This window comes from Diorhabda carinulata, chromosome 10, assembly GCF_026250575.1.
Source record: "Diorhabda carinulata isolate Delta chromosome 10, icDioCari1.1, whole genome shotgun sequence".
Lineage (NCBI taxonomy): Eukaryota > Metazoa > Arthropoda > Insecta > Coleoptera > Chrysomelidae > Diorhabda > Diorhabda carinulata.
The window spans coordinates 14,497,822-14,525,673 of record NC_079469.1 but is presented as its reverse complement, the minus strand read 5'-3'; the positions used below and the strand labels follow the sequence as shown (position 1 = coordinate 14,525,673).

The following is a 27,852-nucleotide window of genomic DNA, read 5'->3' as shown; positions in this document are numbered from 1 at the left end:
AGAAAATCGTTTTTGAAATTCAGGGTGTTGAATATCACAGATGTAGAAATCTGCAAAAAACTTTGTTTTTATTAAAAAAAGTCTACAGACGAAATTAATGAAAATATTGAACAAAAATTTTAACACAGTACTTGGAAAAGTTGAATCTACGAGGAAAAAAATCGAGAATACTTTAGAGAAAATCGTTTTTGAAATACAGGGTGTTGAATATAACAGATGTAGAAAACTGTAAAAAACTTTGTTTCTATTAAAAAAAGTCTACAGACGAAATTAATGAAAATATTGAACAAAAATTTTAACACAGTATTTAGAAAACTTGAATCTACGAGGAAAAAAATCGGGAATACTTTAGAGAAAATCGTTTTTGAAATTCAGGGTGTTGAATATCACAGATGTAGAAATCTGCAAAAAACTTTGTTTTTATTAAAAAAAGTCTACAGACGAAATTAATGAAAATATTGAACAAAAATTTTAACACAGTATTTAGAAAACTTGAATATACGAGGAAAAAAATCGGGAATACTTTAGAGAAAAGCGTTTTTGAAATACAGGGTGTTGAATATAAGAGATGTAGAAAACTGTAGAAAACTTTGTTTTTATTAAAAAATGTCTACAGACGAAATTAATGAAGATATTGAACGAAAATTTTAAGACAGTACTTAGAAAACTTGAATCTACAAGTAAAAAAAAACGAGAATACTAAGAACGGTACCGATTCTGAGATATAGAGTGCCAAACAATGGTTTAAAAACATTTAAAAAAAATTGAAAGTATCCTTTATAGACATAAATGCCGTTCGACCTCGTTAATGTATAATCAACAACCATCTCCATTCGTGGTTTATGCACCAGATCCAACAATGTACGGACCCTAACACGGTCACATGTCCATCACCATTAACCACTTTCAGTTTCGTTGGCGGGTTGGAACCAGCCGGTCGTGTTCATCGATTAACCACCCGCGCACCTTCACAAACTTTCGTTCAAAATTAAAAATCGACATTCAGTACATTTATCTATGTTCTAAAGAATATGCGAATATAAAATGAAGCTGCAACATCGAGTTTTTAATATACTGGATGTCCCAAATAATCAGACGAACGTTTTTATACGAAAAATATGTTTAGTGGATCGGGTATCGGGAAAATAGATAAAAGGGATTGTTCCTCTGACGTCAGACATGAAAAAGAAGAAGAAGATGTGACCGACGATCCCCTAGCTACGATAAAAACTGACGTTAAAGGACAGAAGATTTATTCGGTTAGCAGGTCAGTGGTTTTACCGAGATTATATGTCGAAAATTGCAATTTTCCTAGTGACGATACTTCTTTTTATGGTGGAGGGTGAGTAGGGGATATAAAAATGTCAATTATTTTATTCCATGTACGTGAATTTTAGGGTGAATCCGCTCTTTTTGGATTCTAATCAGAAACATTACAACAACCCTCGTATATCTGCGCGTTCGAGAGAAAAATCAACGTCTTCAGGATACGGGGATAGTAATACTGGTAGCGTTAATGATCCTTATCAGGAGCAACATAAATTGGTCGATGAAGTGGGGGTTTTTATCGAGAAAAATCCAGCTTTCGTAAGATCGATTAAAATTTCAACACGCGGTATAAAGAGTAACAAAACCGTGCCGTTTCATGCGACATCTGCTGGTGATACTCTTACAACGATTCCTGAAGGTAAAATACTTTTTTTTTTAAATTAATCGATGTGTTATACGGGGGTATTGAAAAATGTTGTGGTTCAAGCTCGTGCAGATACTTTTTAAATTGAATTTACTCGAAAAACATTGAGCGCATAAAAAAATTCATAAGAAGTTTTTTGTAGACAATTTCCTAAACTACAAATTCGATTATCACTAATTTTTTGAAAAAACACCTATATAGAGATATTCGAATGGAAATGGCATGTCATAGTTGGAGATATTTTTTGGAATCGATTTTTTTTTGACAACCGTTAGTCTTACGAAAAAAGTGTATAGAACGTTTTTTGTAGAGAATTTCCTAAACTACAAATTCGATTATCACTAATTTTTTGAAAAAACTCACCTATAACGAGATATTCGAATGGAAATGGCATTTCATAGTTGGAGATATTTTTTGGAAAAGATTTTTTTCGAAAACCGTTAGTCTTACGAAAAAAGTGTATAGAACGTTTTTTGTAGAGAATTTCCTAAACTATAAATTCGATTATCACTAATTTTTTGAAAAAACTCGCCTATAACGAGATATTCGAATGGAAATGGCATGTCATAGTTGGAGATATTTTTTGGAATCGATTTTTTTTTGACAACCGTTAGTCTTACGAAAAAAGTGTATAGAACGTTTTTTGTAGAGAATTTCCTAAACTATAAATTCGATTATCACTAATTTTTTGAAAAAACTCACCTATAACGAGATATTCGAATGGAAATGGCATGTCATAGTTGGAGATATTTTTTGGAAAAGATTTTTTTCGAAAACCGTTAGTCTTACGAAAAAAGTGTATAGAACGTTTTTTGTAGAGAATTTCCTAAACTATAAATTCGATTATCACTAATTTTTTGAAAAAACTCACCTATATCGAGATATTCGAATGGAAATGGCATGTCATAGTTGGAGATATTTTTTGGAATCGATTTTTTTTTGACAACCGTTAGTCTTACGAAAAAAGTGTATAGAACGTTTTTTGTAGAGAATTTCCTAAACTACAAATTCGATTATCACTAATTTTTTGAAAAAACTCACCTATAACGAGATATTCGAATGGAAATGGCATTTCATAGTTGGAGATATTTTTTGGAAAAGATTTTTTTCGAAAACCGTTAGTCTTACGAAAAAAGTGTATAGAACGTTTTTTGTAGAGAATTTCCTAAACTATAAATTCGATTATCACTAATTTTTTGAAAAAACTCGCCTATAACGAGATATTCGAATGGAAATGGCATGTCATAGTTGGAGATATTTTTTGGAATCGATTTTTTTTTGACAACCGTTAGTCTTACGAAAAAAGTGTATAGAACGTTTTTTGTAGAGAATTTCCTAAACTATAAATTCGATTATCACTAATTTTTTGAAAAAACTCACCTATAACGAGATATTCGAATGGAAATGGCATGTCATAGTTGGAGATATTTTTTGGAAAAGATTTTTTTCGAAAACCGTTAGTCTTACGAAAAAAGTGTATAGAACGTTTTTTGTAGAGAATTTCATAAACTATAAATTCGATTATCACTAATTTTTTGAAAAAACTCACCTATATCGAGATATTCGAATGGAAATGGCATGTCATAGTTGGAGATATTTTTTGGAATCGATTTTTTTTTGACAACCGTTAGTCTTACGAAAAAAGTGTATAGAACGTTTTTTGTAGAGAATTTCCTAAACTACAAATTCGATTATCACTAATTTTTTGAAAAAACTCACCTATATCGAGATATTCGAATGGAAATGGCATGTCATAGTTGGAGATATTTTTTGGAATCGATTTTTTTTTGACAACCGTTAGTCTTACGAAAAAAGTGTATAGAACGTTTTTTGTAGAGAATTTCCTAAACTATAAATTCGATTATCACTAATTTTTTGAAAAAACTCACCTATATCGAGATATTCGAATGGAAATGGCATGTCATAGTTGGAGATATTTTTTGGAATCGATTTTTTTTTGACAACCGTTAGTCTTACGAAAAAAGTGTATAGAACGTTTTTTGTAGAGAATTTCCTAAACTACAAATTCGATTATCACTAATTTTTTGAAAAAACTCACCTATATCGAGATATTCGAATGGAAATGGCATGTCATAGTTGGAGATATTTTTTGGAATCGATTTTTTTTTGACAACCGTTAGTCTTACGAAAAAAGTGTATAGAACGTTTTTTGTAGAGAATTTCCTAAACTATAAATTCGATTATCACTAATTTTTTGAAAAAACTCACCTATAACGAGATATTCGAATGGAAATGGCATGTCATAGTTGGAGATATTTTTTGGAAAAGATTTTTTTCGAAAACCGTTAGTCTTACGAAAAAAGTGTATAGAACGTTTTTTGTAGAGAATTTCCTAAACTATAAATTCGATTATCACTAATTTTTTGAAAAAACTCACCTATATCGAGATATTCGAATGGAAATGGCATGTCATAGTTGGAGATATTTTTTGGAATCGATTTTTTTTTGACAACCGTTAGTCTTACGAAAAAAGTGTATAGAACGTTTTTTGTAGAGAATTTCCTAAACTATAAATTCGATTATCACTAATTTTTTGAAAAAACTCACCTATAACGAGATATTCGAATGGAAATGGCATTTCATAGTTGGAGATATTTTTTGGAAAAGATTTTTTTCGAAAACCGTTAGTCTTACGAAAAAAGTGTACTCAACGTTTTTTGTAGAGAATTTTCTAATCTACAAATTTGATGTTTACTATTTTTTCAAGAAAAAATTTTTTTAACGAGATATTTACCTTTTTTTCTTCAAAGGTAAAATAGACCTCACAGTACCTAAGCCAATATGGCCTATACACGATAAAAAACTACTGAATCAATACGATTCCATCGTCGACGACGCTCTTCTTCTTTACACTAGCCTAAACTACCACCCAGAAAACACGAAAAACCAAGAATCCTACATAGATATGTCCCTCAAAGATCTACTTTTCGATATTTTAAGCGGAATCAACGAAACTTTGGAAGGTACGTCCGTTGATTTTCCCAAATCGATTTGAAATTTTCCTCTTTTCAACTTAATTTTCAGGTAGAAACACCACGCCCCCCGAAAACCTTCTAAAAATCATCGACGAAAAGATACGAACTAAATTCGATAATTTACGTTTATCCACCGAGGAAGAACTCAAAAGACTTTGTGTGAATTTAACTCACAGCCGTACGAAAAACTCGGTTTTGAAAGCTTTGAGTCACTCGACGTCGAGCAGACATTCCGGCGTCGAAGATGTGTACGACACCCCGTCAAGGTCGTCGAGTAGTGGGTTCAGTGACCGGAATTTGCCGGTGTTCGTTCACGATAATCTATTTAACGCGCCCAATATCGTTAGGAACGCCCTCATTTACGGGACAATCTGTAGAACGAAGACCGGTTCGGAGGGATTGTTGAAAAAATCGAAAAAAATCGGCACGTTTCCTAAAAAAAATTTGTTATCGAACAACGACGGTAAACCGAGTGTCTGGGAACAATATTACGGCGTTAAAGCTATCAATGATGAACCAAATCGGTATCCCAGAAAACCTACAGACGTCCCTGTATACGTAAGTACCTATATTTAATATATATACCCGTTTTGTCTTCCAATTATTGTCATATAAACTAGTTTCTACCGAAATATTTGAAATCTAAACCACCCCCGTATATTCCGGATTATTGTTAGTCGTTTCAAATCATATTTTTAACCACCCTCGTATACTCCAAAACCTTCCGGCACAACAGAAAATATTCTAGAACGTTTTCTAAATGTGATCGTTTGTTCTAGAACGTTCTCGAACATTATAGAACTTTCTACATAGTTTTATAAACATTCTATATTGTTCTGGAAAGTTTTTTAATATTCTGGAACGTTACAAAACTTTCCACATCGTTTTATAAATATTATAGGTTATTCTAGGGCATCTCCCAACATTTTGGAACATTACAGAACTTTTACATCGCATTATAAATATTCTAGATTGTTCTAGGGCATCTTCCAACATTTTGGAACATTATAGAAGTTTTTTCATCGTTTTATAAATGTTCTACATTGTTCTATGGCATCTCCCAACATTCTGGAACATTATAGAACTTTTTTCATCGTTTTATAAATGTTCTACATTGTTCTATGGCATCTCCCAACATTCTGGAACATTATAGAACTTTTTTCATAGTTTTATAAATGTTCTACATTGTTCTATGGCATCTCTCAACCTTCTGGAACATTATAGAACTTTTTTCATCGTTTTATAAATATTTTACATTGTTCTAGGGCATCTCCCAATATTCCGGAACATTATAGAACTTTTAAATGGCATTATAATTATTCGACATTGTTCTTGGGCATCTCCAAACATTCTGGAACATTATAGAACTTTTTCATCGTTTTATAAATGTTCTACATTGTTCTATGGCATCTCCGAACATTCTGGAACATTATAGAACTTTTTTCATCGTTTTATAAATGTTCTACATTGTTCTAGGGCATCTCCCAACATTCTTGAACATTATAGACATTCTAACGTCCCTCGTATTGTCAAAAAACATTCTAGCACAACAGAAAGTAATCTAGAAAGTATTTTTCAATGTTTAATAATATTCCGGAGCGTCACAGAACATTATGAAATTTGTCGGAACATTCTGTAACGTTTTAGAAATAATTTATGTTGTTCTAGAACAATCGGGAACAGTATAGAATTTTCTAACGTTCTTTCATGCTCCTTAATAATCTTAGATGTTCTAGAACAGTCTCTAGTGTTTTGAAAACGTTGTACAATATTCTGCTATGCTCCAAAAGGGTCTTGAATAATTCTACTATGTTCTTGAAGCTTCTGCAATGTTCTAGATATTTCTGAAATGTTCTATAACGATCTCCAGTGTTTTAAAAACGTCGAATATTCTACGATGTTCCAAAAAAGTCTGAAATATTTCTAATACGCTCTACAAAATTCTGTGATGTTTCAGATACTTCTAATATATTCTTAAATGATTTTAAACACTCTGAAAACGTTGTAGAATATTCTACGATGTTCCAAAAAAATATTAAATATTTCTAATGAGTTCTACAAGATTCTATAATATACCAGATTTTTCTAATATGTTCTTAAACTATTCTAAATACTCTGAAAACGTTGTAGAATTTTCGGCGATGTTCCAGAACGCTCTGAAGTATAACAGAATGTTCTACAACGTTCTGGAAAGATTTAGATTGTTCTAGAACGCTTTAGAACATTCCGTAAGTTTCGAAAATTGGTAAATAGGTTCTAGAACGTTTGAAAATTTTCTGGAAAAAAGCAAAACATTTTTCAATGATTACACAGGGTGTTGATTGATTCGGTAACAATCTAAATTATTTTCTACGTCGATAAAAATGTTTCTGATGAATTTAAAGTGGAACATTTGTTTTTTACTTTGAGAAATTCAAAATGGCGACCTTCCGAGGACGCCAAAACACTCTTTTCATTTAAAATTAAAAGCAACGTTGCCAGATTTGAAAATTAGTATTAAATTTCGCAAATTTTTCTATTTATTATCGTTTCGGTTTGTAATTTTTGTCCACGTGCTATGTTGTAATGCCTTCGCTTATATATATATATATATATATATATATATATATATATATATATATATATATACAGGGTGTTCCATACCTATTTCTTGAAAAAGTGTGGATTTCGAATAAATAACCCTGTATAATGAAAAAAATTGTACAGATCGATGGTTGAATCGACGTTGACTAATAATTATGAAAGATCGTACGTTAAAACAACATATTTCGCAATAATTCAACATACATTTCGTAGTATTTGGAGCGTATCAGAAAAAGAAGAAAATTGCACGTGTTCGGTTGTAGTACGCGATTTTAATCGAAACAGTTGATAAATTATGACTGAAACATTGATTTTAGATAATTTTCAACGACTTTCCAAATCCTTTAAAACGTTCTAGAACGTTGTAGAAGTTTTCAGAATATTTCGTATCCTTCCAGAACATGTCGGAATAATACAGAACCTTTTACAATGTTTCGGAAATGATCTAGAACATAACATAACAATCTATTATGTTTTTAAATGACTTTGAATGGTTTTAGAACGCTGCAGAACATTCTACGATGTTTCTGAAATGTTTCAGGAAGTTCTAGAACATTTTAGAAACTTTAATATGACTTAAAATGTTACAAACTTTTCTACATTGTTCTATAAATATTTTGGATCGTTCTTGGACGTTTCTCAATATTCTGGGACAATACAGAGGTTTCTACAACGTTTTTTAATTATGTTCGCTTGTTCTCGAACCTTTCCTAACGTTATAGAACTTTATATGACGATTTATATATGTTCTATATTGTTCTCAAACATCTTAGTAAATTTTATAGGGTTCCAGAAAATTGGCAATGATTGTAGAATAATCTAGAAGACTATAGACCGCTCTACAAGGTTTTAGGAATAAGTTGAATTGTTCTAGAACACTCTCGAACATCACAGAACATCTCAAATCCTAATTTCACTCGGAAAAATTATTTAAATTCATAATTTTGTGTTGTGGCATAGTCTAGAACATTTTGTGAACTTTTAAAAAGTTTTCGGAGTATGTTGAATGGTTCTAGAACGTTCTGGAACATCGCAGAACATCTTAAATTCTAATTTCACTCGGAAAAATTTAAATTCATAATTTCGTGTTGTGGCATAGTCTAGAACATTTTAGAAGCCTTTAGAACGTTTAGGGAGTATGTTAAATTGTTCTGGAACATCGCAGAACATCTTAAATTCTAATTTCACTCGGAAAAATTACTTAAATTCATTATTTTGTGTTGTGGCATAGTCTAGAATATTTTAGAAACATTTAGAACGTTTTCGGAGTATGTTGAATTGTTCTAGAACATTCTGGAACATCGCAGAACATCTTAAATTCTAATTTCACTCGGAAAAATTATTTAAATTCATTATTTTGTGTTGTGGCATAGTCTAGAACGTTTTAGAAGCCTTTAGAACGTTTTCGGAGTATGTTGAATTGTTCTAGAATATTCTGGAACATCGCAGAACATCTTAAATTCTAATTTCACTCGGAAAAATTACTTAAATTCATTATTTTGTGTTGTGGCATAGTCTAGAATATTTTAGAAACATTTAGAACGTTTTCGGAGTATGTTGAATTGTTCTAGAACATTCTGGAACATCGCAGAACATCTTAAATTCTAATTTCACTCGGAAAAATTATTTAAATTCATTATTTTGTGTTGTGGCATAGTCTAGAACGTTTTAGAAGCCTTTAGAACGTTTTCGGAGTATGTTGAATTGTTCTAGAACATTCTGGAACATCGCAGAACATCTTAAATTCTAATTTCACTCGGAACAATTACTTAAATTCATGATTTTGTGTTGTGGCATAGTCTAGAACATTTTAGGAGCCTTTAGAACGTTTTCGGAGTATGTTGAATTGTTCTAGAACATTATGGAACATCGCAGAACAATTTTAACCTTCATTTTAAACGGAAAAATATTTTTAAATGAATCTTTTGTTATAGCTGAATACAAAATCTAATTAATCGATTCGAAATGAAGGAGATGAAAGTTGGATTGTATTATTGAAGCAAACTCTTCATTAAATCCTTTGTTTTTTTTTCATTTTTTTTTGTGAAATCAACGAGAATCCTCCCATTATTAACGCGCAATTTATTGTTTAATTAATGTTCTTGAAAATTAAGCAATAATTCATCATTATTATATCTTCTCAGATTACGTAAACCTTTTGTTAATACGTAATGAAAATATGTCAATATTATAATCTAGTGAGTCGAGTTGATGAGTTCCCAGAATAAAAATATTTACGTAATACGTAATAATATTCAATATGGCGTAACGAGGGTGATAAATTTCCGTTTATACGATTAAAACGTAAACCGTTAAATCGGTTACGGATCGCATAAAAAGTAAACCGTAAAACTGTATGCGAATGGGCGTGGTAATTGACCTCGTTAATGGACAGGACCGTATTCGGTAAAAAATTCGTATGAAACGGGTTTGTTTTTTTTTGTTGCAGCCCGTCGGACGACCGGAAGCGGATTTTACGTTGGATATGCCGAGATCGGAGCATCTTTTGAGGAGGATGGAGAACGATAAAAAATGGCGGTGTCGTTGTAGATTGTTGACGTCGTTTTTCGGTTTGATTTTTTTTTTGCTTTCGGTTATGGTGGTGAGTTTGGTGCTTACGAGGGGTAGGAGGATGTTCGGGTCGATGGTTTAGGTGGAAACGATGTGGATTCGATGATTTTTTTTTATACGGGGTGAAGTGATAATTGAGTCGGTATCGTTTGTTCGTAAGAAATTTTGTAGTTACCATTCTAACGATTGTGATAAAGTATACAGTGTGTCATCTCGATTTTTTCGTGATGTCATACTATTATTTATAATATTTATGATTGATTTTCATCGAAACATGTAAATATACAATTCGAAAAATTAAATGAGACTTTTATTTTTATTTGATTGCTCAAAAACGACGTTCGGCAACAATTTGTATGTTTTTCTAGTTAGAGAAACGACGTTCGACGAATTTTCTTCGAGTTTAACGTTCGGCAACACTGCAATGTTCGTATGGTTCTATATGAACGTTCTCCCGCATTTCAGGATAACTACTGTTTGGCAACCCTGCGTTTTCTATGTATTTCTAGTTAGAGAAACAATTGAAAAATTTTTTTAAAGTTCGACGTTTGGCAACACTGCAATTTGTATTTTTTTTGATAAATATCGATGCCATTTTTAGACTATTCCACTTAGAGAAACGGCATTTCATAAGTTCTCATCATATTTGACGTTTGGCAACACTGCAATTTGTATTTTTTATCAATATCGATGACCCTTTTAGACTTTTCTACTTAGAGAAACGATGTTTTGTAAGTTTTCATTACATTCGATGTTTGGCAATACTGTAATTTATGTTTCTCCACAATTGGCAATACTTTTGGTAACTTTATTTCACATACGATGTTTGGCAACACTGCAATTTATGTTTTTACGAATATCGATACTCTTTTATACTGGTATGATTAAAAAAATACGTTTGGCAATGTTTATGCACATTTGGCAACACTGCAATTTATATTTTTTTTGATAAATATCGATGCCATTTTTAGACTATTCCACTTAGAGAAACAGCGTTTTATAAGTTCTCATCATATTTGACGTTTGGCAACACTCCAATTTGTATTTTTTATCAATGTCGATGACCTTTTTAGACTTTTCTACTTAGAGAAACGATGTTTTGTAAGTTTTTATTACATTCGACGTTTGGCAATACTGTAATTTATGTTTCACCACAATTGGCAATACTTTTGGTAACTTTATTTCACATACGATGTTTGGCAACACTGCAATTTATGTTTTTACGAATATCGATGCCCTTTTTATACTGGTATGATCAAAAAAAGACGTTTGGCAATGTTTATTCGCATTTGGCAACACTGCAATTTATGTTTTTCTGAATATCGAGGCTTATTTCATGCCGATCTAGTTATAAAAATAACTTTTGTCATCTCTTCTCCACATTCGATGTTTGGCAACACTGCAATTCGTGTTTTTTTGATTATTGACGCTTTGTATATATTAATCTAGTTACAGAAACGACTTTCGACTTAGATTTTTCACGTTATTCGTTTTGGCAATACTTCAAATCAAGTTTTTTCTTATATCGATTTTAATTTTACACTGATCTGGTTAGGCAATTAAAAAAATCTGATCTGAATTCACTTGATTTCGGTCGAATACGTTCAGGAAAATAAAACTAAATATTACTACAAATATATTTAATATTATAATTATTTTTACGAGATTTTCTTCTATAAAATACTTCGAATCTTAAATAATCATCTAGTAGCGCCATCTACCGATGGTTCCCTCATTTTATTAACGGCAGTTTGAACGGCGTCATGCACCGTCAAAAAAACCATCAACGAATCCTTCCCATCGTTCACCAATCGACATTTCCGAAGCGTGTTGTACATTTCACCTTTAAATAAAAAAAAACACACCCTGTATATAATACCTCGTAGGTGGATTTCAACTTCGAAATTATGCCACACTGTATATTCGCCAGATTTGACACCTCGTGATTTTTATTTAAAAAAATAATGAATACCTGAACAAGCCGCAATGTAAATTGTAATCCCCAATTTTCGAAACGTTGTAATTTCATTTTGCAACATGTCCGCCGTGCAAGGATCCAAACCGCTGACAGAAGAAAAATCCAAAATTACATATTTCAAATCGAAATTCAGTTTTTCTTTTAATTTTAATATTTTTTCTCCGTTTTTCGATGAGGTATCATTTTTCATCTGAAAAATATTCACAAATACGAACCTGTGCAGAAAGACAACTTCTAAATCGTTAAATGACGTATGACAAGTGACGTGGAGGGTCAGTTAGGAGATTTTTCGCGTTGATACTTTTCCAAAACATGAAAATTGTAAATCCGATAACTTCGCGATTATTATCACGATTAAAGTTTCGTAAAAACATGAAAGACAATTCCCAAATCGTTCAATGACGTACGACAAATGACGTGGAGGATCAGTTAGGAGATTTTTCGCGTTGATACTTTTCCAAAACATGAAAATTGTAAATCCGATAACTTCGCGTTTATTATCACGAATAAAGTTTCGTAAAAACATGAAAAACAGTTTCCAAATCATTCAATGACGTATGACAAATGACGTGGAGGGTCAGTTAGGAGATTTTTCGCGTTAATACTTTTCCAAAACATTAAAATTGTGTCTAAAAGATACGACAAGGGATTTTTCGGTGAAATACTTATTTACATAACATAAAATGTGTAAATCTGGCATAGTCGCGCTTGTTTTACTTACTTCTCCTTCCAATTTATCCAACTTCCTTCTATATATCAATTCCCTTTGTGGATTCATCCCGATTTTGTCGTACAAATTATTTTTGTAAATATTTTTCGAGGCGAAATTCATTCCACCACAATAATGAAATATTTTGATACCTCTAATATCAACCGCCTAAAAATTCATCTTATAACCTCAAAATTTTTTCAACCCCCTTATATATCTTACCCCTTTGTATCTTTCCGTATCCAAATAAACGTCGGTGTGAGGTATGGACCCCAAAATACAAGAATAAGGTTTGAAATTCAATAATAATATACAAAATAGAGATAGAGCCAATCCGACCATTAGAGCTACTTCCATACTGACGAAAACTACGGCTATGAACGTTGATAACCAAACCATACCGTCGATTTTACTCAGTTTCCAAATTTTTACGAAATCTTTGATCTGAGTTAACGTATTTTTCAAAGAAACCACTATAATACACGCCAAAATACTCTAAAATATTAAAAAAAAAAAAAATATTTTCTCGTAAAATAATTCCGTACAACCCTGTATATTTGGTTTTACCTTCGGCAACGCTTCGAAAAACGGAGCTATCCAAAGTAGGGTTATGGTAAGTATAAGAGAAACAACTATGGATACCATTTGGGTTTTACCGCCGACAACTTCTTGGATTACGGACCTGGTTAATGACGAACAAGTCGGTATACAAGAAAAACAGGAACCTATGACGTTGCTGAGCCCCTATAAGTAAGTAAAAATTGTGTCTGAAGAGGTAAATAAATAAAGAAACTTTTGTTTATTAGTGTTTCATTTATTTCCTATCAAAACTAGTCGAACCGGCAACGTTGTAGATGTTACGACGAATAGAATGTCGTATATCAATGGTATTAGATATAAGACAACATCTAAATCGTTTGTTGACGTATGTCAAGTGACGTGGAGCGTATATTAGGAGGTTTTTCGCGTTGCAACTCATTTAAAATATGAAACGCTTAAAATAGTTAACGTATAGCTTGTTTTGACGAATAAAATTTCTTAAAAACCTGAAAGACAATTTCTGAATAGTTTAATGACGTTTGACAAGTGACATAGAACGTAAATTAGGAGCTTTTTCGCCTAAATATTGACATTTTATCGAATACAATTCGTAATATATATTAGACAATATGTAAACCGTTTAATGACTTATGACAGTGACGTAGAACGTTAATTAGGATGTTTTTCGCGTTGACGCATTTTGAAGTTTGTTGCTAGTCGGCAAGAAGTAGAAAAATTGATCTTCGTAGAATAAAAACAGTAATTTGGCATCAGCCTATCACTTACCAAAGCCAAAAGTTCTTGATTTGGATCGACTTCGTAATTTCCTTTTTGAGCTAACATTAGAGCTACTGATACTAATAGAGCGTAGCTTACTATGGACATAGAAATGCCATCTGTTATTATCTTTGGAACTACATCAAAATCGGGGAAACTTGGTTCGGGTAAACTGAAAAAAAAATTAGAAGTGTTGACGTCACGTTTATGATTAGTCAAATTTTTTTCTCACCCTGTAGGAATATCTCCTATTATCTTGACGCCATATTTTTCGTTGAAACGTGCATATCTTGATATTAATGTTACTATTATTACTACTATTAGTTCTATGGGGATAGGTACGGATGACTTCTTTGCTACAATGGGCTTTAAAAAAAGTTTTTTTTTCAAAATTTTTTGAATTGACGAACAGTGGATGATTTTATTCTTTCCTTTAATAAAAAACTTTAAATATTGGAAAATAAAGTTATATCCAGTGACAGATGACATGGAACGTAAAATCTAATGGAGTTTTTCGCGTTGACACCCATTTAACTTGATTTAATTCTATGAATGTTTTTTGATTGTAATACCTTTTGGAAACAAGTCTTTGACACAGAAAATATTCGAAAATGAACATAATTCACGTCCAAATCATCTGACAACTGATGACAGTTGACACAGGACGTAAAATCTTAGGATGTTTTTCACGTTGGCACCTATTTAACATGGTTTAATACTATGGAATGTTTTTTGATTGTAATACCTTTTGGAAACAAGTCTTTGACACAGAAAATATTCGAAAATGAACATAATTCACGTCCAAATCATCTGACAACTGATGACAGTTGACACAGGACGTAAAATCTTAGGATGTTTTTCGCGTTGGCACCTATTTAACATGGTTTAATACTATGGGATGTTTTTTGATTGTAATACCTTCTGGAAACAAGTTTTTAATACAGAAAATATTCGAAAATGAACATAATTCACGTCCAAATCATCTGACAACTGATGACAGTTGACACAGGACGTAACATAGAAAGGAATTTTTTGCATCGACCTATGTTTCAGGCACCTACCTTTAAATATTCATTATTAAACAGCATTACTAAGATTGCTGTGACCGAGATTATCAAAGCAGCATAATTGACATCTTGTATGTCGTCAAATATCACTTTCAATGTCTGTAACAATAAAATTAAACGTTCAGTAAAACAAAATGATCTTCGCTAATACCTTACCTTGATTGTTAGGAAATTTCCGCTGATTTTAGGCATATGAATGCCGACCAAATCCTTGATTTGTGTTATCACGATCTGATAAGCCGATCCGCAAACGAACGCTTTCACTAAAACATCAGACAACAGCGCCGAAACAGCTCCAAGCCTCAAACAATACATCAACAACTGAAAAAATTGCTCAAATGATCGAAATTTCCGAAATAAAGTAATTTTATGCGCTGATGAGAACCGATAACTCAGAAACCAGTCGTAACTAATTTATAGATCAATGTCAACGCTTACTTGGATGAATCCTGACAGTAGGGACAAAGCACAACCGATTTGTAAGGGGGAATAACCAGTCGGGGTGACATCTGTGTCGGTAGTATCGAAATAAGCCGGGTCTGCGTGTTCTAATACAGCTTTTCCGGTCAATAGGCAAGTTATTGCGAAAGATCCTACAAGAAAATTCATTAATTTCAACTCATCCTCAATCTATTTACAATTTTGATGAATTGGCGGATATTTTATGCTGATTAGGTGCAATACGGTGAAAACCGCAACGTAGAAATTGTTAGTAGAATACATAGAAGTTTTTCCATTACCTACTGACGCCTGTTTACAAGTACCGAAAACGAAATAAACTAGAGGTGGGAAGATGGCCATGTAAATTCCAACAACGGCAGGGCAGTTTGCCAGAAGAGCGTACGCCATTCCTTAAACAAAGAATTAAAACAATTTTTTTTTAGTATTGAGCTCAACTTAACCTATATTATGATTGGGGAACATGTTTTTGTTTTCAAATTGTCTAACTACTCATGACAGTTGACATGGAACGTAAATTTTAGGTGTTTTTTCACGTTGATACCTATTTAAGATGATTTAACGTTCATTTCGACTCTTTACGATGTTTTGACTTATGGAAATTAACATAGAACGTCAAATACAGGTAATTTTCAATCTCAAATTTCGACTTTTCATGATTTTGACACGTGACAATTGACATAACGCGAAATATAGAAATTTTTTCGCGTTGGCATCAATTTTAAATGATAAATGATACAAAATGTCAAAACTGTCATATTATCTTGTTAAAATTTTACATAGAACATTAAATTTAGAAGATTTTTTACGTTGTTACCTATTTAAGATAGTCTAACCTCAAATATTGGCTATTTATGATATTCCAAACCATGACAATTGACATAAGACTTTTTTCACGTTGACAACTATTTTAAGTACTTCAATTTTCAACTAATTATGATATTTTAACTCATAGCAGTTGACATATAACGTCAAATATTGGCAATTTTCTCATTTATACATTTTGAAGATTGCTTAACCTCAAATTTCCACTATTTCCACGATTAACATAACGGAGAAGTGGGGAATTTTGACCCGTTGATTTCAATTTCTAATGATACATGATATCAAATGTCAAAACAGTTATATTATTTTGTGTAAATTTTACATAGAACATTTTTTCGCGTTGACACCTATTTAATATAGTCTAACATCAAATATCGACTATTCATGATATTCTAACAGATGACAATTGACATAGGACGCAAGTTTTAGGAGTTTTTTCACGTTTACAACTGTTTTAAGTAGTTTAATTTCAAATTTCAACAAATTATGACATTTCAACTCGTGATAGTTGACATAGGACATAAAATTCAGGAGTTTTTTCGGTTTGCCATCGATTTAAAATAGTTTTTATTCAAAACCGTTGACATAAAACGTCAGATATAGGTGGTTTTTCGCGTTGATACCTTTTCAAGATAGGCTAACCTCAAATTTCGATACTCATAATATATTTACTCGTGACACTTGACATAGAACGTTAAATTTAGGAGTTTTTTCACGTTGACAACTGTTCTAAGTAGTTTAATTCCAAATTTCAACAAATTAAGATATTTTATTCGCGATGTTACCTATTTGGGACAGTTTAACCTCAAATGTTATGTAAACGACAGTTGACATAGGACGTAAATAGTTTTTTTTGCGTTGACACTTATTTTAGGTAGTTTAACCTCAATTTTCGACTATCTATGATAGTTCAGCTCATGACAGTTGACATATGATGTAAACTTTAGGAGTTTTTTCGCGTCGGCAGGTATTTAAGACGGTTAAACCTCCGATTTTAGTTGAGACATGTTTAAATATAAATTTAATAATGAATTACGCATACCTTGGGGTATATTCATGACCGCTATGGTGTACCCAGCTATTAAATCAGCCATAAGTTCAGTTTTCCATTGATATTTCGGTAGCCATTCCAAAACTGGGAAAGTTTTCAATGCTAAGTCCTTGAGTGACACTTTTTTGGGTAAAAGTTGAGCAAAAACTGAAGAAAAATACGAAGAAACTCATAGAATCAAAATTTTTTAAATTCATTGTCTTGAAAATATTAATCATATTAAAATCAAGATCATATTTATATGATTAAATCAATTAATATCTTTCAACAAACATTAGATTGATTACGATCTAAATTTCTCAAATTAATTAGTGTTTATCTATGATTTTGAGTTGAATTTTAATAAAATTTTGATATCAAAATTTTTATCTTTCCTTGTTAAAAATTGACGTAGGATCTTATCTCACTCATCAACGTCAACAAAAGGATAAAACACTAGCATTCAATAATATTGATAAGAAATAGTATTTTTGCAAATTTGATAAAAAAAAATCACAAACAAAAACGCCATTTTTTAAGGACAGATTTTAATAATTTTTGAAGTTCCCTCGTAGTCGTAATTTATTATTATAGGTGATACATCGAATGTTGCTTAAAAAAATTGTTCCAATTGATTAAGACCGACTGGGAGTATACAGGGTGTACCGTTACTACCAAATATAAATATTTCAATTTTATGAAAATGAGTTTTTTAGATTTTTTAACCAAACGGTGTGTTTTATCGAAAAATCACCTTAAATATAAATTGTAGATTTTAAAATCACCTACAAAAAAGTCTAAATACATCCGTTTCTGAGATATAGCGCTTTAAATATCTAAATAAGTGATTTACAAATTGACTGGACTATAAAAACGAATCAATACTTGAAAAATGTGTTAATGGGTTATTCTTCGATTATAAGTATACAGGGTATACCGTTATTAATGTGATTTGTGAAATCCTGTGCATAGAAAGAATTTTTTCAAGGTCAAATGTTATGAAAATGAATTTTTCGCGTTTTTTGACCAAACGGCGAGTTTTATAAAAAAAGACCCTGGACATAAATTGTAGATCATATAATTATCTATAAAAAAAGCAAAAACACTTTTTTTCTAAACATCACCGTTTCTGAGATATAGCGCTTTAAATATCTAAATAAGTGATTTACAAATTGACTGGACTATAAAAACGAATCAATACTTGAAAAATGTGTTAATGGGTTATTCTTCGTTTATAAGTATACAGGGTATTCCGTTATTAATGTGATTTGAGAAATCCTGTGCATAGAAAGAATTTTCTTCAAGGTCAAATGTTATGAAAATGAATTTTTCGCGTTTTTTGACCAAACGGCGAGTTTTATAAAAAAAGACCCTGGACATAAATTGTAGATCATATAATTATCTATAAAAAAAGCAGAAACACTTTTTTTCTAAACATCACCGTTTCTGAGATATAGCGCTTTAAATATCTAAATAAGTGATTTACAAATTGACTGGACTATAAAAACGAATCAATACTTGAAAAATGTGTTAATGGGTTATTCTTCGATTATAAGTATACAGGGTATACCGTTATTAATGTGATTTGTGAAATCCTGTGCATAGAAAGAATTTTTTTCAAGGTCAAATGTTATGAAAAAGAATTTTTCGCGTTGTTTGACCAAACGGCGAGTTTTATAAAAAAAGGACCCTAGACATAAATTATAGATCATATAATTATCTATAGAAAAAGTATAAACACTTTTTTTCTAAACATCACCGTTTCTGATATATAGCGCTTTAAATATCTAATTAAGTGAATTTACAAATTGACGACTATAAAAACGAATCAATACTTGGAAAATGTGTTAATGGGTTATTCTTCGATTATAAGTATACAGGGTATACCGTTATTAATGTGATTTGTGAAATCCTGTGCATAGAAAGAATTTTTTCAAGGTCAAATGTTATGAAAATGAATTTTTCGCGTTTTTTGACCAAACGGCGAGTTTTATAAAAAAAGACCCTGGACATAAATTGTAGATCATATAATTATCTATAAAAAAAGCAGAAACACTTTTTTTCTAAACATCACCGTTTCTGAGATATAGCGCTTTAAATATCTAAATAAGTGATTTACAAATTGACTGGACTATAAAAACGAATCAATACTTGAAAAATGTGTTAATGGGTTATTCTTCGTTTATAAGTATACAGGGTATTCCGTTATTAATGTGATTTGAGAAATCCTGTGCATAGAAAGAATTTTCTTCAAGGTCAAATGTTATGAAAATGAATTTTTCGCGTTTTTTGACCAAACGGCGAGTTTTATAAAAAAAGACCCTGGACATAAATTGTAGATCATATAATTATCTATAAAAAAAGGAAAAACACTTTTTTTTCTAAACGTCACCGTTTCTGAGATATAGCGCTTTAAATTTCTAAATAAGTGAATTTACAAATTGACTGGACTATAAAAACGAATCAATATTTAAAAATGTGTTAATGGGTTATTCTTCGTTTATAAGTATACAGGGTATACCGTTATTAATGTGATTTGAGAAATCCTGTGCATAGAAAAAATTTTCTTCAAGGTCAATGAGTTTTTCGCGTTTTTTGACCAAACGGCGAGTTTTATAAAAAAAGGACCCTAGACATAAATTGTAGATCATATAATTATCTATAAAAAAAGGAAAAACACTTTTTTTTCTAAACGTCACCGTTTCTGAGATATAGCGCTTTAAATTTCTAAATAAGTGAATTTATAAATTGACTGGACTATAAAAACGAATCAAGTCGAGTTATATTTCAATTATGGGTCACGTACGATGATATTTACGTAAATTTTCATGAAAAACGACCGATATGAATAAACTGGAAATACAAAAACACTGGATATGTTCTGATAAAGAACTTTCTAGACGACCCCTGTATAGTCCTGACCTTATTTCGCGTGATTAACTTTCGGTTAGAGGTAGTATGGAATTTTCTTATGATATTGAAGAGTTTTTTGATGGAAAAACATTGGAAAATATGTAAGAAAATAAAAATAAAAAAATTTGTTTTTTCAAAATTTTGTAATTTAATACTTACAATTTTTCTTAGGTTCCTCGTATTGGAAATTCTTGCGCACTTGTTCGTAGTCGTAAAGAGGTCTTTGTATCGATATTTCGACTACGTTTTCCCTTTCCATATTTTTATAATAAAATGACAGTCACATCTAACGAGCCGATACAAAATGTATTAGAAACGAATTTTACTTAAAAGCACTTTTAATATATCTGCTTAATCAGTAATTTTAATAAGAGTACTCGAAATAATCGATTTTTTTTTAATATATACCATGAAATTAAAAAGAAAACATCAAATTGAACAACTCTGAAATCCTGTATTTCAAAAATCGGTAAGGTTTTATAATTTTCGAAATACCCTCGTATCAATAACTTGTAATTATAAGTAATAGTTCGATTTCTGTTTAGAGCATTCTTTTTTCTATTGATTAACACCGATTTTAAATCGATTGGTAGTATACAGGGCGAGTAATTACTACAAACTAACAGGTTTTTTAATAGTCCAGTGCAATTAGAAAAAAAATAGTACAAACATTTATATGGTACTGAAAATTTGTAGGATTGTTTAAAACACTATTTTATATAAAATATGTAAAGTTACTATCGATACCGTTGATAGCAAAATCATTATACAAGGTCAAAGGTCACGGAAATGAGTTTTTTTGCGTTTCTAACCAAACGATGAACTTTATCGAAAAATTGAAATAGACAAAAATTGTAGATTATAGAATTATCTATAAAAAAGTCCCGACATTTTTTTGTCTAAACATCACTTTTTATGAGATATAGCGCTTCAAAATATCTAAAAAAGTACATTTTCGAATTGACTGGACTATAAAAATGAATTAATACTCAAAAAATGTGTTAATGAGTTATTTGTATACAGGGTATACCGTTACTATTGAAATTTGGAAAATATTGTACATAGTAAAAATTTTAATCAAGTCAAGGGTTACGGAAATAAGTTTTTCGCGATTTTCAATCAAACGATGAGTTTTATCGAAAAATTTAATCAGACAAAAATTGTAGATAATAAAATTATCTATAAAAAAGCTCCTACAAATTTTTGTCTAAACATCACTGTTTCTGAGATATAGCACTTCAAAATATTTGAAAAAGTGCTTTCACAAATTGACTTGACTATAAAAGTAATAAATATTCAAATATTGTTTTGATGCGTGATCTGTAATATACAAGGTGTATCGTTACTTGTGAAATCTGAAAAATACTTATTGATCCTATACATAGAACAAAAAAATTATTCATTTTGATAGGTCACGAAAATGAGTTTTTCGCGTTTTTTAACCAAACGATAAGTTTTATCGAAAACTTGAATCGGACAAAAATTGTAGATCATAAGATTATCTATAAATTAGCCCCTATACATTTTTGTCCAAACATCACTGTTTCTGAGATACAGCGCTTCAAAATATCTAAAAAAGTGCTTTCACAAATTGACTGGACTATAAAAACGAATTAATACTCAAAAAATGTGTTAATGGGTTATTTTTATGTCGGGCATACCGTTACGGGTGAAATCTTATAAATACTGTACGAAGAAATATATTTATTCAAGGTCAAAGGTCACGAAAATGAGTTTTTCGCGTTTTTTCACCAAACGGTGAGTTTTATCTCAAATTTACTTCGGACAAAAATTAAAGATCATTAAATTATCTACAAATAACGATCCTATACTTTTTCTTCTAAAAGTCACCGTTTCCGAGATATAAGCAAAATTGTCTCCTAAATTGACCGGACTATAGTATTTATATAAGTATAAAAGTCATTTTTTAATAACGGTGCACACTGTATACGTTAAATCGACTCTATAATATCCTAAACTTTCATTTCCACCAATGGTTATAGAAAAATAAACCGATAAAACGTTAAAATTATTTTATCACTAATAAAAAGTCACATAGACTCAAATCGGGTTTTCTACTAATCGATTAACTAGTTTCCAACTCGTCTCCTTCGGTTTAGGCACGATTTTTTCTCGTTATTGATCTACCCGGAGCTTTTGAATTTGTCAAAAATTATCGTAAGCTCTCAAGTATTCTGTAGATACGAGGGGCAACCGATACTTTTAGAACCACCCGGGGAATTATCTCAATACGAAGTACGTTACTTTCGAATCGAGATAGAAACACAAATATTTATACGACGTTTTTTTATTAATAAATAAATATTTAAATACAAAAAAAGTCAGTTTAAGGTTGATATTCGTTAAGGGTGAAATCTACGGGGTTGGTTTCGATGTGGTGATTGAATTTGATGGTATTAGAAGCAGTTTCCACGGCGTCGTGTATACTGAAAAACACGCGTAAAGAATTTTTCTCTTTTGAAACGAGATCGCACTTTTCCAAAAGATTATAAACTCGATCTGAAATGAAAATTTTCAATTTTTCATGGTTTCACGGATATACGCTGACGAATTACCTGAACAAGCGGCTATATACAGGGTGATATTCAATTTTTCGAATTCGTTTATTTCGTTTTTCAGCATGGCGGCGCCGCACGCGTCCAATCCGCTCACAGAAGAAAAATCCAAAACGATACATTTTATTTCCGAGTTGATTTTCCGTTGTAGTTTTTTCAATTTGTCTTTGTGATCGTTCAAAGCTGATTCTGCCATCTGAAATTATCGTTTTTCTCAGTGTAATCGTAATATACGCGCAGAAAACTAATTCTCACTTTAATTTTCAATTTGTCCAATTTAGTTCGAAGAATTTTCTCTTTTTGCGGATTCAATTCAATCAATTTGTACAATTGATTCCGAAACGTCGTTCGTGTTACGAAATTCAACGATCCGCAATAATGGAAAATTTTAATACCAACAATTTCGACCGCCTAAAACGTTCGAAAAAATCAAAAATTTCGACGCAAATAGTCATTTTTACTCACTTTTTTGTATTTGTTTATGTCTAAGTAAATATCCGTGTTAGGAACTGATCCTAATAAACACGTGTACGGTTTAAAATTTGTTACAATGATGGACGTTAGCGATAAACCGATTCCTACTAGTAGAGCTATTTCCATGCTGACGAAAACTACCGATAAAAACGTCGCTATCCATACGACGGCGTCTAGTTTACTCATTTTCCAAAATTGTATCAATTCCGTAACTTGTATCAACATACTTTTCAACGAAACCACTATAACGCTCGCCAGGACGCACTGAAATCGTTAAAATTACGTGGAACTTGAAGAAAATACTATGTAGCAGTTGAAAATTTCGTATTCTCCCTCGTATATGATGTCCTAGTTGAAAATTCGTACGTTCCCTCGTATATTTTAATCGTTAATTAGTTTTACCCCGTATATTTTACACTGTTACATTGTGTAAATCAAATTTTCCCTCGTATCTCATGATATATCCAAATATTAACAAATTTTTACTTTCCCCTGTATATAATACATTGCTTCAATTGAAATATCAAACCTCCCCTCGTATATAATGATATGAAGGAATAATAGAAAATTTTCAATCTCCCTTGTAAGTTATACAATAAATATTTTTGAAAAGACATTCAGAGTTCCCCTTGTATACTATGATTTAGTGAAAATTGAAAAAATTACACTTTTCCCTGTATATAATACATTGCTTCAATTGAAATATCAAACTTTCCCTCGTATATAATGATATGAAGGAATAACAGAAAATTTTCAATCCCCCTTGTAACTTATATAATAAATATTTTTAAAAAGACATTCAGAGTTCCCCTTGTATACTATGATTTAGTGAAAATTAGAAACATTACACTTTCCCCTGTATATAATACATTGCTTCAATTGAAATATCAAACTTCCCCTCGTATATAATGATATGAAGGAATAACAGAAAATTTTCAATCCCCCTTGTAACTTATATAATAAATATTTTTAAAAAGACATTCAGAGTTCCCCTTGTATACTATGATTTAGTGAAAATTGAAAAAATTACACTTTTCCCTGTATATAATACATTGCTTCAATTGAAATATCAAATTTCCCCTCGTATATAATGATATGAAGGAATAACAGAAAATTTTCAATCCCCCTTGTAACTTATATAATAAATATTTTTAAAAAGACATTCAGAGTTCCCCTTGTATACTATGATTTAGTGAAAATTAGAAACATTACACTTTCCCCTGTATATAATACATTGCTTCAATTGAAATATCAAACTTCCCCTCGTATATAATGATATGAAGGAATAACAGAAAATTTTCAATCCCCCTTGTAACTTATATAATAAATATTTTTAAAAAGACATTCAGAGTTCCCCTTGTATACTATGATTTAGTGAAAATTGAAAAAATTACACTTTTCCCTGTATATAATACATTGCTTCAATTGAAATATCAAATTTCCCCTCGTATATAATGATATGAAGGAATAACAGAAAATTTTCAATCCCCCTTGTAACTTATATAATAAATATTTTTAAAAAGACATTCAGAGTTCCCCTTGTATACTATGATTTAGTGAAAATTAGAAACATTACACTTTCCCCTGTATATAATACATTGCTTCAATTGAAATATCAAACTTCCCCTCGTATATAATGATATGAAGGAATAACAGAAAATTTTCAATCCCCCTTGTAACTTATATAATAAATATTTTTAAAAAGACATTCAGAGTTCCCCTTGTATACTATGATTTAGTGAAAATTAGAAACATTACACTTTCCCCTGTATATAATACATTGCTTCAATTGAAACATCAAACTTCCCCTCGTATATAATGATATGAAGGAATAATAGAAAATTTTCAATCCCCCTTGTAACTTATATAATAAATATTTTTAAAAAGAGATTCAGAGTTCCCCTTGTATACTATGATTTAGTGAAAATTAGAAAAATTACACTTTCCCCTGTATATAATACATTACTTTAGTCGAAATTTCAAATTTTCCCTCGTATATATTAATATTATGAAATCGTAGAAAATTTCCAATCTCCCTCGTATATTATATGATGAATATTTTCAAACAAACGTTCAAAATTTCTCTTGTATACTATTTGGCGATATATTAAAAAAAATTACACTTTCCCCTGTATATTACACATTGCTTTAGTCGAAATATAAAACTTTCCCTCGTATATTACGATAAACTGAAATAGTGAAAAATTCTCTTTTAACCTTGTATATTATATAATATATTGTATTAATCAACATATCAAACCCTCCTCGTATATCATAAACTGTTTTAGTTATAAGCTTTCACACTTATCCTCGTATATATTATATATTATTCACTTCCCTCGTATGTAATAGACAGTTTAAGCTAGAAATTCACACTGCACCTCGTATATTATGAATTGTTGTAGTCAAACATTGAGACTTACCCTCGTATACTCAAAATTTACACTTTCCCTGGTATGTTATATATTGTCATAGTCAATAAATCACAACCACTCTCAATTAGTACATACAGTCATAATCAAAAATTTGAAATTTTTCTCTTATAGTATATACAGTAATAGTCAAAAGTTCAGACTTTTTTTTCAATATATAATAATATAATGTGTTAGTCAAAAATTGACACTTTCTTCGGAATACTGTTATACTCAAAAATTTACACTTTCCTCATATAAGATATACAGTAATAGTCAGAAAATCACACTTTCTCATATATTAAATACTGTTATAGTCAAAAATTGAGACTTCCGCTTAAATATATTGATTTAGTCAAAAATTCACACTTTTTTCGCTTATTAAATACAATCATAATCAAAAATTCACACTACCTTCCGTGTTTATTGAACTGCTATAGTGATGTCATACTAGTAATGACAGATGACGTTTCGGTCAAGAATTTGATATCGATTACAGGAAAAATACTCACTTTAGGTAGAGGTTCGAAAAACGGCGCTATCCATAAAAGAGTAACCGTTAAAAGTATTGAAGAAATAACGGAAACCAATTGGGTTTTCCCACCGACAACTTCCTGTATCATCGATCTGGATAAGGAAGCGCAAAACGGCATACAAGAAAAACAGGAACCCGCCGCGTTACCCAAACCCTACAAAAAAAATCATACGATTCTGTTATATCCGAGCCTCTTCAGTACAGTACACCATCATTAATTTGAAAAAAAAAATGATATAATAGACCGGTTTTGTTATTTTTAAAACTCATCAGCACAATATAATACCTCTAATTTGAGAAAAATGAGATATAAGACCAGTTTTGTTATTTTCATGTCTCTTCAGCACAATATATGTTAAAGTTAAAAGGAAATAATTTACCGGTTTTGTTATTTTTAAGACTCATCAGCACAATATGATATTTCAAATTTGAGCGGAATGGAAAAAAAGACCGATTTTTTCATTTATAAGACTTTTCAGTACAATATAATTTCTCTGATTTGAGGAAAATGAAATATTCGACCGGTTTCGTCTTTTATGAGACTGTCCAGCACAATATAATGTATCGAATTGAAGACAAATGAGATAGTAAAGCGGTTTTGTTATTTTTAAGACTCTTCAGCATTATATAATATTTCTAATTTGAGCGAAATGAAATATTTGACCGATTTTGTTGGTTTTGTGCCTCTTCAGCACACTACACGATTCAATTTAATCATAATTTTAGAAAATAAATATGTTACATCGTTGCGGGTGGTATATAGTCAGTGTGTAGTTGTTTTTCACTGGGAAAATGATGGAAATTTTCATATATTTACCATTGCTAGTAATTCTTGATTCGCGTCTACTTCGTAGTTTCCTTTTTGAGCTAGTATCATCATCAGGGATATCGTTATAGCATACGAAACGATCGAAGTGGAAATACCATCGGTTATAATCTTCGAAAGTAGAGGTAATGGCGGAAATTCAGGTTGGGGAAATCTAAAATTTTCATCAATCATAATGAAAGCAAAAAAAAATAAACAACTCACCCCTTGGGAATGTCCCCTATCACTTTTAAATCGTAAACTTTTTGTAGATTTAAATATTGCGAGCATAGTGTACCTATAATAACCACTATGAGCTCTATGGGTAGTGGTACAGACGATTTTTTCGCTATTATTGGCTGAGATATAAAAAAAATTAATTATTATACAGGCGTGAACAAAAATTAGTCATTTTACCTTTAATATTTCATTATTTATTACTAATACAATTATTGCTATCGCCGATATAATCACCGCAGCCCAATTAACTTCGTTCAATTCCTCGAACACTATTTTGAATATCTATAAACAAATCGATTATACAGGGGGAAATACAAAAGTAGTTTTAATAAATTATATCATACCTTAACTGTGATGAAGTTTCCTTTGAAACTAGGCATATCTACACCGATGAGATCTTTTATTTGGGTAGCGACTATTTGAAAAGCCGCCCCGCAAGTAAAAGATTTAACTAATACGTCGGATAAAAGGGCGGTTACCGCCCCCAAACGTAAACAATACATAATGAGCTAAAAATATAATAAAAAACGGATTTACGCGGTTGAAATATTTTTTAAACTATACATAAATATATGTGGTAATGGTGATTATGAGAAAAATATGATAATATATACGGGGGTCGTATGTAATTATGTGTTTAACTTATTAATATACTTTTTTAATACGACAT

General features: G+C 31.0%; 3 protein-coding genes across 6 annotated transcripts in view; 1 reads left to right on the top strand and 2 right to left on the bottom strand.

Moving 5' to 3' along the window:
• Positions 1-185: 185 nt before the first annotated feature.
• Positions 186-10,395, top strand: LOC130898694 (uncharacterized). The gene is made up of 5 exons (XM_057808159.1): positions 186-1,342; positions 1,398-1,687; positions 4,465-4,677; positions 4,739-5,247; positions 9,722-10,395. The coding sequence occupies exons 1-5, from the start codon at positions 1,119-1,121 to the stop codon at positions 9,923-9,925; spliced, it is 1,440 nt and encodes a 479-aa protein (XP_057664142.1). The 5' UTR covers positions 186-1,118; the 3' UTR covers positions 9,926-10,395.
• A 1,073-nt stretch (positions 10,396-11,468) lies between these two features.
• LOC130898688 (sulfate transporter-like) lies at positions 11,469-20,469 on the bottom strand. Of its 2 annotated transcripts, none has more exons than XM_057808149.1 (13): positions 20,301-20,469; positions 17,241-17,396; positions 15,655-15,765; positions 15,353-15,507; positions 15,071-15,235; positions 14,909-15,013; positions 14,080-14,213; positions 13,857-14,019; positions 13,098-13,274; positions 12,753-13,025; positions 12,543-12,698; positions 11,816-12,011; positions 11,469-11,686 (listed from the first exon to the last, which is right to left on the bottom strand). In XM_057808149.1, exons 1-13 carry the CDS (start codon positions 20,398-20,400, stop codon positions 11,544-11,546), a joined length of 2,034 nt encoding a protein of 677 aa, XP_057664132.1. In that variant the 5' UTR covers positions 20,401-20,469; the 3' UTR covers positions 11,469-11,543. The 2 variants fall into 2 exon arrangements, with proteins under 2 accessions (XP_057664132.1, XP_057664133.1); XM_057808150.1 differs by having other exon boundaries at positions 17,241-17,333; positions 20,301-20,452.
• A 1,964-nt stretch (positions 20,470-22,433) lies between these two features.
• Positions 22,434-27,852, bottom strand: part of LOC130898689 (sulfate transporter-like) — a 55,098-nt gene continuing 49,679 nt past the window's right edge. For all 3 annotated transcript variants that reach the window (XM_057808153.1, XM_057808152.1, XM_057808151.1), the window contains exons 11-19: positions 27,527-27,691; positions 27,360-27,464; positions 27,168-27,301; positions 26,955-27,117; positions 26,115-26,291; positions 23,183-23,455; positions 22,973-23,128; positions 22,718-22,913; positions 22,434-22,661 (exon numbers count right to left, since the gene is read on the bottom strand). In XM_057808153.1, coding sequence (XP_057664136.1) covers positions 22,489-22,661; positions 22,718-22,913; positions 22,973-23,128; positions 23,183-23,455; positions 26,115-26,291; positions 26,955-27,117; positions 27,168-27,301; positions 27,360-27,464; positions 27,527-27,691 — 1,542 coding nt within the window. In that variant the 3' untranslated portion in view covers positions 22,434-22,488. The remainder of the gene's footprint in view (positions 22,662-22,717; positions 22,914-22,972; positions 23,129-23,182; positions 23,456-26,114; positions 26,292-26,954; positions 27,118-27,167; positions 27,302-27,359; positions 27,465-27,526; positions 27,692-27,852) is intronic.